At 38.9% G+C, this 13,037-nt stretch overlaps 3 protein-coding genes across 3 annotated transcripts; 2 read left to right on the top strand and 1 right to left on the bottom strand.

Annotated features, from left to right (window-relative positions):
• The first annotated feature begins 294 nt into the window (after positions 1 to 294).
• On the top strand, positions 295 to 2,895 carry ccdc152 (coiled-coil domain containing 152). The gene is made up of 8 exons (XM_081391933.1): positions 295 to 554; positions 710 to 815; positions 1,090 to 1,158; positions 1,613 to 1,677; positions 1,763 to 1,865; positions 1,999 to 2,126; positions 2,236 to 2,331; positions 2,445 to 2,895. The coding sequence occupies exons 1-8, from the start codon at positions 492 to 494 to the stop codon at positions 2,568 to 2,570; spliced, it is 756 nt and encodes a 251-aa protein (XP_081248059.1). The 5' UTR covers positions 295 to 491; the 3' UTR covers positions 2,571 to 2,895.
• A 2,596-nt stretch (positions 2,896 to 5,491) lies between these two features.
• Positions 5,492 to 9,458, top strand: nim1kb (NIM1 serine/threonine protein kinase; the record flags this gene model as incomplete). The annotated part of the gene is made up of 3 exons (XM_081391440.1): positions 5,492 to 5,768; positions 5,913 to 6,181; positions 7,162 to 9,458. 3 exons carry the CDS (start codon positions 5,492 to 5,494, stop codon positions 7,915 to 7,917), a joined length of 1,302 nt encoding a protein of 433 aa, XP_081247566.1. The 3' UTR covers positions 7,918 to 9,458.
• Positions 9,459 to 10,840: 1,382 nt separating this feature from the next.
• On the bottom strand, positions 10,841 to 11,525 carry gadd45gb.1 (growth arrest and DNA-damage-inducible, gamma b, tandem duplicate 1; the record flags this gene model as incomplete). Its single annotated transcript, XM_081390494.1, has 3 exons — positions 10,841 to 10,954; positions 11,066 to 11,273; positions 11,383 to 11,525. 3 exons carry the CDS (start codon positions 11,523 to 11,525, stop codon positions 10,841 to 10,843), a joined length of 465 nt encoding a protein of 154 aa, XP_081246620.1.
• Positions 11,526 to 13,037: the final 1,512 nt, after the last annotated feature.

Below are 13,037 nucleotides of genomic sequence, written 5' to 3'. Positions count from 1 at the left end.
ATGGATATTTTTCTTACACGAAGAAATCGCTTCGCTTCAGAAGGCCTTTATTAACCCGTAGAGCACTTTAATCATGAATGGATGCGCTTTGATGGACTTCCAAAGACATACACCCATTCACTCCCATTATAAAGCTTGAAAGAGCCAGGTCATTTTTTAATGTAACTCCGATTGTATTCATCTGAAAGAAGAATGTCATGTACACCTAGGATGGCTTCAGGGTGAGTAAATCATGGGCTAATTTTCATTTTTGGGTGAACTATCCCTTTAAGACTTTTCTGTACTACTCCCAGGGATCATGTGGTTAATAATTCGAAGGCATTACTGCATTTCACACACATGCTTCTTTCCATGTGTTGTCCTAGAAACATACCCGTAATATACGTTGAGAAAGACGTTTACCATACTCCATTTACTATAATTTGTCCTCAAAGTGACGACTAAGCGTCAAATATTTATCATTGTTGCTGCCTTGTTAAACGCTGGCCAAGATGAAAAAGCTAACTGCCGTCGACTTGACTAAACTTGTGAAAGATTTCATCCAGCTGGAGAATGTAAGATCTCTAAATGTATATTTCAGATATAAAAATACCTTTGTGAAGAACGTTGTTATAAAAGCTCTGTGAATGCGCTAGCTGCTAACGTAATGTTCTGAGGTAAATTAACTTAAAAGTTACCTAACCGTTACGTTACGTTTTGTGTGATTAAGAAAATTACGGAGATGAAAGGGGAAAATAGTACTCTTGAAATACAACTGGACGAGACTAGCAGATTTCTAAAACTCGCACAAAACAAGGAGAAACATTTAACTGAAGGTAAGACAATAAATATTGATATAAAATAAGGTATTCGCCAAAGAATTGGGAAAAATTGGTCTCTGCTGCCATCTGGCGGTGTAATTGTAGACATGTTGAAGTTTTTCGGTTGTTTAAAATGTTTTATGTGAATTTTAGGGTTTACATTTCTATCCCCATACTTGAATTGCAATATAGTAATTTGCACTCTTTCTACGTAAAGTTATCCCGTTAATTAATGCAGTATATATAATATAATAACACCTTCTTTGACATGGTTTACTTTCTTCTACAGAGAGAGATGGACTTTTGGAAACTGTCAAAGGTCTACAACACACCTTACAACAACAGTGCGACCTCAGAGGTAACGTTAGAGAAATAATCTTAACTCGTAGGCTAGCTACTGTTCTCTTGAAATTTTTTTTTTTTTTTTTTTTTTGAAAGTTCTGTCATCATTTACTCACCCTCAAGTTTTTCCAAACCTGTATTTCTTTACTCTGCTGAACACAAAAGAAGATATTTTGAAAAATATCAGTAACCAAACATTTGTGGGCCCCATTGACTTCTATAATATTTTTTCCCCATACTGCGGAAGTCAAGGGGGTCCATTAACTGTTTGGGGATCCATATTGTTCAAAATATATTCTTTTGTGTTCAGCAGAAGAAAAGAACTCATTTGGAACAACTTAAGGGTGAGTAGCCTAAATGATGACTCAATTTTCATTTTGGGGTGAACTGTCCCTTTAATATAACACACTACATTTCAGTGTAATCCAATCCAAATTAAAATGTGCATGAATGATCACAACTCTTTCTAGTTGAAAATGAAAGGCTGAAAAATGAAGCTCTTCAGTTGAAGAAAGAAAATGAAGCTCAAATAGAGGTAAGATGGGGCTGTATTCAATTACTGCTGGCATAAGCATAAAATTGTGTTTGTTGTTTGAGCTTGATTCTCCGTGTGGTTGTAGGAAAGCAAGACTCGGCTTCAAAGCCTGGCGGCTGAAATGAAAGCACTGCAAGATCAACACCAGAGGGAGTTGGAAGACCGTGAAAAAGAAGCACAGAGGAAATGTGAGTGAAAATCACAACACTTTTTATCTACCATGATAAAACAGATGAGACAGTTAGTATAGCTACTGTCCAGTATAGATAAATTGCAAGAATATACATTCAAAAAGGAAACATTTATATCTTGTTTTCTAAGTGGATGCTAAAGAAACTGACCTGAAAGTGGCTCATGAGAGAAATGAATGCGCTTTGGAGGAGATGAGAAGGCAGATGAGGGAGAAGGAGAAAGAAAAGCAAAGCCAAACCATTAAACTTCAAATGGAGGTAGAATTTAATTCAGTAACCTAATTTTGTGAAAACTTTAATAGTTTTAATACACTATTCAATGTTTGTTTTAGTTTTATGGCTGTAAAAATGTTTCATCCATTTGCAGTTTGGTGCTAAGCTTGCAAGGGCCCAGAGCATGTCTGCAAAGAGTCATCCACAGACACAGGCCTCTGCTCCTCATCCACAGAACATCTTTAAAAGAGTGAGTCATACTGCAGCGTCCGTCAAAACACCTCAAAGCATTGTGGAAAGCAAGGTTTATGATTACACCTTTATTTCTACCTCTTTGTTGTATCGTTGTTTTTATGACTTCAGAAGCTCCAGTTCATTCAGGATGAGAAAAACAAAGAGATCGAGGTTCTGCGTCAGAGGGTGAGAGAGCTGGAACAGCAGAGCCTTTACGGATTGATGGACCCTCGCCTGAAGAGGAGGAAAAACTGAGACCTGTTATGATCTGTCCATTGTAACGTGAGGGCCAACTTCACCCACCTGTTTGTGTTTGACAGTTGTATTCATTTGAAAATGCATTTCCCCTGGAATATATGCTAAATCTCTTTCATTTACTTCCTGTGTTATGTTCTTAATTTAATAAATGAGCATTTATGAACATACAGCTGTGAAGACTGTTATGTGAGAGGTCATTCAAAAGGGGTGCAGTGGCAGGTGACAAGGACTTCAGGGAGATTACGGCCTGAGTTCTCTTGCATGTTGCCCGCACACCTGTAAACACAACGGCCATGTTCCAGATAAAGCTTGTAATCTCATCAATAGAGACGTTGGCAATTAAGTGACTTCCTCAGGCACACAGACTTTGTACACTACAAAGGAAGTGGCTCGTGACGTCAAATACCAGGAAAATGCTGGTTCATTCAAAGAATCAGACTTGAAATAAATGACTTTTTAAGTACAGTTTAAATCACTCATTAGCTCAACTGATGAGTGATGGACATTTAAATCTAATGCATTGAAAATAATGCAGACATTATTACATGCAACATAATCAGTGGAATTGTAGTAATACTAGTAAATTAAAATAATTTTTAGTGATTAATTTTTAGTTTTTTTGTCATTGTCATACTGCGGAGCAAGTACGGGACTAAGTTGCTACTGCCAATACATACACGACACGCTTCTGCTGCTGCACAATATAGCATACTTGATTTACCCATAGCAGATCTATACAGGTGGAGCTGGGGATGGTGGAGGGTTTCTGAAGCACGCTGCACTGCTATAGAGAGCCTAAGTCCCGCCCCTCCGCTTCCGGCTCATGGGACCTTCTTTCGGAAAAAATATGTAGCCTATGGAAGTCAATGGCGAGAGACAACTTATCTTTTTATTCCGTCTGAACTGTGCCCTGAATTACACATATGATGTTTGTCAATTTAAAAGGTAATTATGAAAGTCAATAAAGTCGCAGTTTGTCATAAAACAGAAGAGTAACGTTTAGTTTTATGTGAAAATCGCTCAATGAACTACATCTCTCGTCTCCCATTATGTACGTCACAAGATCCGTTGCTCGTATGTGTGTATTCTGGCTCAAAACACTCAGGCATGACGGCGTTACATTACGATTATAATGTAAGACTATAGAAAAAATGACAGACGTTAGCTTCAGTAAAGTTAGCTTCATTCATTGAGAGAAAAGGTATGACGTCGCATGTGCGCCTTCTGGGTTTGTAGTCTTTGTAATTACGTATTTTCACAGTCTTATACCTCAACAGTTTTACATCAAGCTGCGACTTTCTTGACTTTAAAATGCATCTTTTAAATTGACAAACATCATATGTGTAAATCAGGGCACAATTCAAACGAGATCAAAATATTTGTTGTCTCTCGCCATTGACTACCATACAATATTTTTCTGAACAAAGTCCATGGTGGTGACCGGAAGGGGTGGGACTTAGGCTCTCTATAGCCAATGCTGATCAGTAGCAAGGATGAGCAGCGATCTCATTGGCCACTGATACAGCAGGAAGCAACTTATATTACTTCAACTTATTTCAGTACTTTTTAAAATTTGTTTAGTTATTTAATCAAAATGTTTTGTTTTATTTCAATTAATTTTTTTCCCAATAATTTTCATTTTAGTCAACGATAACTCATGGCATAGAATATATTGAATAGAATGACAGAGAATATATCATAATATTATACACCGAATAATAATATGCACAGATATTATACACCGAAAAAAAAAACATATCAGCCCGCAGATGCTTTCTTCCCATCACGAGCGGCACACGTGCTCTCCAGAATGAGAATGTGAAGCCTCATCATTCACATTGAGAGGCTGGTGGACTAGTAATAATCATAGTATCGACCAAAGCCCTTGATGTGTCAAGGAGGGCCTGCAGTAATCTCATTAGTAATGCTGTTACATAACGTCAGTACAGTCAAAGATCAGGCTCATTAAGATCACTGACGATCACATCTAGGGTCTCCTGACCTCCTGCATGAGTGTATCCCACCAGCACAAACATGACAATATATCCCATGAGTGCTTCAAAAGAATCAGCGATGTTTGCCAGTTATTCACCCTCCTTTCGCAGTGGCTCTTGCCTTTTGTTTATCACAGGCATCGTCTCAGACAGCAGAGAGGATTAAGGTAGCTCTAAATAAAGCTGGCAGATTAGGAAACAAGATACCAGGATGTTCTGTTTCACTTTGACAACGTGATGGACTGGAGACTTCCGTGGAGACAGGAAGACTGTTGACGGGAAACCACATCAGTGATTTTTATTTATGCAGTTACTGAACAGGGCAGTTAAAGTGAACATCTATATGTTGGTCTTACTTGACCTTACCTTGACTATTTTTTTAACCTGCAAAAGAAGTATTACTCTGACTTATTTAGATCAGATCTTAAAAAATAAACATGTGGAGATATTCTTTGACTTCTGATCCCATAAAAAAGAAAAGCAGCCGTGCATTAGTCTACTGCGAGAGCACAACGGTAAGATAAATGATTTTATATTTTCTAATGTTGTGTAGTGTTCTAATTTAGTCAACAAAGCTTGTCAAAATGCTTGTTAACTTTTAAAATGTTGAAGTTTTTTCAATGCATATAGTGTTTAAATAGACAATATAAAATTATTAACAAGGTGAAGTAAGTCTATATATGTGATTAGCGTTAGCATGAGCTGCAGTTATATGTTCATGCCAGCTATACATTTTGATTCTGTTTGTTAAAGAACAATTTCACAGAATTCACAGCTGTTCTGCTTGTTTTTTTTCTTACTGTAGAACAAGAAGATTAGATGTTTTTATGCATCATGCATGCAAGCAAATATTGTGCGCTGTAACTGATTTGCTTCTTGTTTAATGTTGGTTCCTGTTTTTTTTTAGTCTTAAGCAGCTGCAAAATGCCTGCAAGCACAATTCAGGTGTCGCCACAGGTGCATCGGCACGATCTTTACACTCTGACGGACAGCTCAGAATGTGGGTCAGAGAAGGAGGAAGAGGAAGACCCTTCCAAACGCCTGACACCCCTGGAAAAATTAACGCTGGAAATGTGCAAAGACGAAAACACCATAAAGGAGCTGACGGTGGGCAGAAGGGTGGGCTTCTACAAAGTCCACGGTCAGATCGGCTGTGGGAACTTTTCGAAGGTCAAATTGGCCATCCACGCCCTCACCAAAGGTATGAGATTTTTCATTATCAAAGTGGTTGTAAACAAACACTTCGACGTTTTGAATCTAGGGTGTAGTAGGTCAGAATTAAGAAAGTAACAGGATTAATGTGTAATGACATCATTCAGATTTGACTCTGCACGCATTTCCTTAGACAAGGTTGCCATTAAGATCATGGATAAGATGAGGCTCGATCTGCCGACCCAGAGGATGCTGTCCAGAGAGATCTCCAACATGGAGAGCTTGTATCACCCCAACTTACTGCAGCTCTATGAGGTACTGGAGACGCCAAGTCGGTTGTACCTGGTTCTTGAGTTGGCTGGAGGAGGAGAACTCCACACCAGAATCATCTCTGGAGGAAAACTCCCTGACCGAGAAAGCAAGATTGTATTCGCCCAAGTCCTGTCAGCAGTCAAATACATGGTTAGACTCAAATACATTGTACTCTAGATTTTAGAAAACACATCAATTGAAAGTCATAATAAGTATAGTAAAACTGTTAAATGGGTCAATTATGCTCATTTTTGTACAGATTAAAATGCAGTTCATACACAAAATGATTTAAATACACCTCATCTATGTCTAACATGTCTGCATTAAAATTAATTTAGATATTTTAATGTCAAAACAATCATAAGGAAACAAACTAAATTCTAAAAAAGTATTCTTAAGTAGTTTAGCATGATCTTTTATTATTATGTCTAAAAAAAACAATAAAAAACCTGTTTGTTAATATTTTGATTTTTTTTAAATATTTAATTGACATTTATGAATAATTCATATATATATATATATATATATATATATATATATATATATATATATATATATATATATATAACCTTCAAAAATGTTTAAAATATAGCATTAAAGGGATAGTTCTGTCATCATTTACTCTCCCTCAAGTTGTTCCAAACCTGTATGATTTCCTTTCCTCTGCTAAACACAAAAGAAGATATTTTAAAGAAGGTTGGTAATTAAACAGTTGCTGGTCCCCATTGACATCCATAGTATTTTTTTTTCCTACTATGGAAGTCAATGGGGTCCATCAGTCGTTTGGTTACCGACTTTCTTCAAAATATCTTCTTTTGTGTTTAGCAGAAGAAAGAAAGTCATACAGGTTTGGAACAACTTGAGGGAGAGTAAATGATGACAGTATTTTGATTTTTTTGGTGAACTATCCCTTTAAAGTATTTTTTTCTTTAAAAGGCTTTTCAAAATAATATAAAACTAACATGAATACAATTACTACATTTCTAAAATGTTTTTGAAACTAGATTTTTTTAATGGTTTTTTCCATTTCTTTATTGTGTACAGTATGTCATTGAACCAAATCATTTTAATCACTGCGTGAGAATGTTGAATTTCTTAAATTGATATATTTGCGCGTGTGTTCATTTCAGCACGAGAACAACATCATCCATCGAGATCTGAAGGCTGAAAATGTTCTTTACACAACTAACTCCTGCATTAAAGTGGCTGACTTTGGCTTCAGCAAGAGGGTCAAGAACCACAACCAAGCCCTAGACACCTTTTGCGGCTCTCCTCCGTATGCAGCTCCGGAGCTCTTCAAAGACGAGTCTTACATCGGGCCACCTGTGGATGTGTGGGCAATGGGCGTCCTCCTCTTTTTCATGGTGACTGGCACCTTGCCGTTCCGTGCTGACACTGTGGCCAAGTTGCGCCAAAGTGTGCTGGACGGGGCCTATGTCCTGCCAACCTGGGTATCTGCTCCATGTCAGCGGCTGATCCGGGGGATACTGAAGCCAGAACCGTTAGAGCGATGCGCACTGGACCAGATGTTGGGCTGCGAGTGGCTGTTGCCAGTGGAACTCTTCCGCCCTATTCCTCCCTTATACCAGCTCAACCCCATTCATCTGGTCGAGGCCGATCCGGGGGAGTTAGACAGAGACCAGGAGGAGGTAAAAGGTATCCTGGAGAAACTGGGAGTCACTCATGAACATATTCTTAATAACCAAGGAAAGCGCATTCGCAGTCCCATTACAGGGGTTTACCGCATACTCTTGCACAGAGTTAAGAGAAACAGGGGAGCCGAGTTTGTGCCTACAATCAGTGGAGTCGTCAAAGATCCTAAAAGAGACAGTCTTCGTGCCTACAGGAATCTACGGCACACCTCAAAACTGTGCGTTCTTTCTTAAAGGTGCAGTAAGCAAGCTGATGCATATGGCACACTGGAAACACCTCAGGAGTTTTGAAGTCGTCATCTAATTGCTTGAATTCTACAGGATGTCCGGGAGTGTGTGTGTCACGTTCTTTAACGGTCCGCCTGGAAACAAAGCTGTCGTGATGCCAAACCCCCTCATGGAAGAAGAAAGCCGCTGTGTTTACAACTGTGACGATGAGCGCTTACCAGGATCAACTAAATGCTGGGTACATTTAGCGTTACCATAAACATGGCGCGTATCAAACGAACTGGGATTGGTTGCATTACATATCAGTCAGACGACCTTCTGGGCGGTCCTTGGCCAATGAAAGCTGCGATGGAGTCCAGACCTTCTTCCGTCAGTCTGGAGGTCTGGCTACGCGAGACTAGGAACGTCTAAACCTCCTCCACTGCCCGTTTTAAGCATCAGCTCTCAAAGTGAGTCCGAAAAGTGAGATAACATACTCCTAATATATGTTTTTTTTTCTTTTGGTTCACTTTTTAGTGATTGCTATAACCCTTAATCTTGTCACATTTGTAAAATATTCGTTATCGAAGGAGTAGAGGAGCTAAATAACAAAGAGACATTCAACCTGAATTATCATAGTAATACAAATTGCTTTAACTTATTGATGACATCATACCCTTGGGCGGCAGGCACAGCAGGTTTCGCCATAGTCGTTACACTGTAAAAAGTGATCAGTTGACTTTAAAAAAAAGTGAGGAAACCCGTCGTTGCCTTAAAATTATTATTATAAAGTAATAAACTTCATGTGTACTTGAATTTTTTTTTAGTTAAGTGACATTGACAATTCCACACAACTTAATTGTTTCAATTATGCATGACGTTTATTTACCTAATATCTTCAAGGCAACGGGTTTCCTCACTTTTTTAAGTTAAGTACACTGATAACTTTTTACAGTGTAGCTTGTATGTGAATGTGGGGGCCAAGGCATCAAGATTGGGGTGTGATCCTTTTGTGTAGGGGCGTGTTTGTTTTTGGTGATCTCAAATATCAACAGCCTTTATGAGAAATTGCTTACTGCACCTTTAAATGGATGTTTTTTTTTTTTTTTTTTTGGTCCATAGTACAATGAATGTCAGTTGGGTCCAAAACAATACTGGAGCCAATTGACATTCATTGTATGGACAAAATAACTCTGTAACATTTATCAAAATATCTTGTTTCACAGAATAAAGAAAGTTATACAAATGTGGAACAACATGAGGGTGAATAAATTAAAGAATTTAAATTCTTGGGTGAAAAATCCTCAGCCTAAAACTGTGGGAGTTGTGTAATTACTGTTTTTCAGTTATCATGGCTTTTAGCACAAAATATTTAATAGACCAAATCAATGAGAAAATTCATATCTTTATTGTTAAACGTTCACAATCACAGTGCTTTTAAAATCATTTGCTTTCTGTAATTAGCCTACATAGGAAATCTGTTTATATCAGAGGCTTAACTAGGCCTATGTTATGTTTCAGTCTTGTCAGCCAGCTGTTTTCTATTTTTGCAAATAAAAATGTATGAAAACGTCTGTCAGCCCTTACTGCTTTTCTCCATTTTTGTGTACAAACTTTCACTAAATAGCCCTGCATAATCAGTTTACAGCTCCTCTGTGCTTTCATTGAAGCCTCTCTTTCAACGCTGAGAGCCGCAGCCAGCAATCCGTGCAGAAGCCATGGGCGGTTTGTAAACAATACAGCAACTGACAGTGAGCCATAGGATTGGCAGCCCAACACTCACCCCGCGACACCGCCTTCACCTCCCATCTGCGCTGCTTGGCAGATGGAGTAGCGTCGTGCCTCAGACATCTGCCGAGGTAACAATGAGTTCCTTGTGCTGGGGCCCCCAATTTAACGGGACAGCGCGCTACTATTGTGCTGTAGCTTTACACATGCAGATCACCAGCGGCTGCAGATGGCAGCTGACGCTAAATGCTGCCCCCAATCCAGAGTTACTTCAGAAAGAAAACTTTGTGAAGGGACATTTTTTCACTATAGAAGCCATTGTTTTTCGCGAATAAAAATGAGCCTGAAGGATACGCGTGCAGTGAGGTTCATGTAGGCCTATATATTATTTTAGTTTTTCAATATCGTCTCAGCTGAACAAGACCAATCCAACTTCTAAACGGACTGAACGCACAGCCTCGTTTTTATTTACGAAATAAGGGTATGTTAAATATGGTGTGTGTGTGTGTTAAGAAATGCAGTCATTTGCGGAAGAGAACACATGACACAAATTATTCATTTGAACATATTTATTGTTTGTATGCACTCATTTATTTATTTCTACAATGCAAAGTTTGAAACAGCATATTTAAATATTTGTCTTCACTTTTATATCAAATATTTATAAACCTTTATGGATTTTTAAGTTATTTTTTCTTCTTTTTTTGTCACATTAATATTTCTAAAGTGAAACCTTTAGAGAATAAGACAATTCTGGAAAGTGGAAAGCACATTGCCGACAATAAGGCACGTTATATTGTGCAGCAATTTCATTTTTAAAAAACGTGCGAGATGTTAAAGTCCATTTTTAAAAACGTTGCTTCGACGCACCGCCGCGTCCCCTGCGTGTCCAACGCTTGCGATATTTGCTCTGTGCAACAGAGGCAAAACTCGCTTCTCCTTTCTCTCCAAACCTCATCCGCACAAAGAATGAGGGCCATTGTGTCGCTCTCGTGGCATACCTGACCTCATTCACATAAAGAATGAGGATCATCTTGGCATGGACGGGACGAGGAACGACGTAACCGCGAGGGCCACTCGGGCCTGCCTCGCGCTGCCTGGACGGTTCAGCCTCCTCAGGAGCATCCAGGGATGTGGAAACATCATCATCCTTGCTTCAAAGGATGAGTAGAGTATTCCTCAAGGTTTACAGCATCTCAACAGAGAAGAGTAAAGGTCCAGATCAACGCTCGGGGAGAGTGATCTCAGGAACCCACTCGTTATAACTGCGACTTTCTTCACAGAACAGGTGAAGCTTCTCCAGAGCTGGATCCTCCCATGAGTCCTCAGCTGGGTTCTGTTGTGATGATAATAAAATGCAATTTAGCATGACACCAAAACGTTGCGAATGCACACATATAGTTTCTGCTTTTGCCAAAGAGAGTAAAATATTTACTTCTGTACATACCGTGATGAGCACACAGTGAGCATCCTCAAATTGTTCAGGCTTGTCACCAACAATCTCAGCAAGACGCTGCATGTCATTCACTCTGACGATGCTGATGTCGTTGTCAAAACAGAAGGCTTGGATGAGAGTGAAATGGATTTGGAGAGCGATGTCATACTCAAAATCCTCATCCATTGCCAGGACGCAGAAAGACACGCTGTCCGGGTCACTGAAATACAAGAAAAGGCAAATTATTAACATCACGTGTACTACTAAATCAGTCGAAGTGCTTTATTAAAAAAGGAAACATGAAAGAAGAAAATGGACAGCATACTCACACATTCATAATTTTGGCAGATTCGTAAACGCCAATGGTAAGGTAATCGTTCGCTTTGGCAGAAAGCAAAACCTCTTCCAGTGCTTGTCCAGTGCACTGAGCTCTCTCGCTGGTTTTCTGGATGAGCACTTCTTCAAAAGTCATGATGATGCTGGTTGTAATTCCACAAGGAGCAGACAGCAGAACTGAAGTTGGATGTAAATCCGAAAGGATTGGTGCTCTAACGGAGTGTGCTCGCTGCCTTTATACTCTTCGGCTCGTGGTGGCTATGAAAGAAGCGTCTTCTGATTGGTTCGCCTGAATGGTGCATTGGTATGCTAATGTTATTGTCACACTCCGGCTCGTGGCAGATTGATGAAAGCTATAATGTCACTTTTTGAGGCTTGCTGCAGACTTCAACTAATTATTTCGACTACTTTAGCATCTTTTTAAATCAAATGCATTAGGCTAATGCGTTAAAGCAGTATTATTTTTGTTTTATTATCAATCATATTTTGGCCTATATTAATTTTGCTTGGTTTTGTGCGTTTTAGATGTAGGCTATTAAAATGTGTTCTATTATCTCCGGACCAACTGTTTAAACACGAACAAAAAAGTAATATCTCACCTCACTCTCTTCAAAAGATTCAAATAACTTTGTTATAGCCTACTTGGGATACATTTTCTCTTTAAGAGCTTCTATATAATTAAATAAGCTATGATATATCAGCAATGAAAGTGATATATTACAGCGGATCAAATTACACTAATACAACATTTTTTTGAATATTATATGAACTTTAGTAGGTTATATTTTAGCTGAGAATTTATTGGTGAAAGTTGGCAAATGTGGATAAGGGATCGCATGCATCCCCCTCCCTCAGCGCAAAAGACAGGTGGAGTGTGTGGCCATCTGTGGACACACAGAAACGGCCCTATTGTTAGTTCAGAAACTTCTATTATTAGACGCCTTTACAAATGCAAATAGGATGCGCGTGCCATGACGCCCCGCTGCCCAATCTGGCCTGCTACGACCAAAGACCACGTGATAACAGGCAGCTTTCCAAATGTAGGCCACCCTGAAAATTCAGCAATGTTTATTATTCTTATGTTCTCCATTTGCAGAAAATTTCGCAGCTTTAACGCATTTAATGATGTGTGAATAAACCACTGTCAATATGCATTGACATTTTAATCACTTTGTTCACAGGTGGTTTTAAAGCTGGTTTTAAAGAAAAAAACATCCTGATACATGCATCATGCCAATGTCAAGAAAAACCTTAACATTAGGCTACTGAATGCAAACGTATATGGAGCGAACGAAAGAAGTTTTTTTGGTTATTTGAGAGGCTCAAGATAACAGGTTGACGATGACTGATGCAGGCCTATTGTTACCCTGCAGAACAGGAGCAGATGGAGAGGCCTCATTTAGGATGCCCCCACTGGCCCCTCGCATCACAGCAGCACATATGACTATTGTGTGCAAGTTTTTTTGTGTCTACTTCAAAATGGAGCATGAACAGATTCAGTTGTAACTTTTCGTTGTAGTGAAGCTGCAGAAAAAAAAAAAACACCAAACAAACCCAGACCGGAGTGTAGGCTAATGTTTTCCTGATATTTTGCAAGTTGAGTTTCATACATGCAAACAATATAAATGGTAACTTAAATCTTTTTAAA

The sequence above is a fragment of the Scardinius erythrophthalmus genome (genome assembly GCF_964197995.2).
Source record: "Scardinius erythrophthalmus genome assembly, chromosome: 17".
Taxonomy (NCBI): domain Eukaryota; kingdom Metazoa; phylum Chordata; class Actinopteri; order Cypriniformes; family Leuciscidae; genus Scardinius; species Scardinius erythrophthalmus.
The sequence above is the reverse complement of the archived record's forward strand: the minus strand, read 5'-3'. Positions and strand labels throughout refer to the sequence as shown.

Excerpts from the sequence above, each read along its gene's own strand:
- ccdc152 (XM_081391933.1), top strand. The coding sequence starts at position 492 with ATGAAAAAGCTAACTGCCGTCGACTTGACTAAACTTGTGAAAGATTTC. Across the intron at positions 1,866-1,998 it reads AAAAGAAGCACAGAGGAAAT|TGGATGCTAAAGAAACTGAC; the intron begins GTGAGTGAAAAT and ends TTGTTTTCTAAG. Across the intron at positions 2,332-2,444 it reads CACAGAACATCTTTAAAAGA|AAGCTCCAGTTCATTCAGGA; the intron begins GTGAGTCATACT and ends TTATGACTTCAG.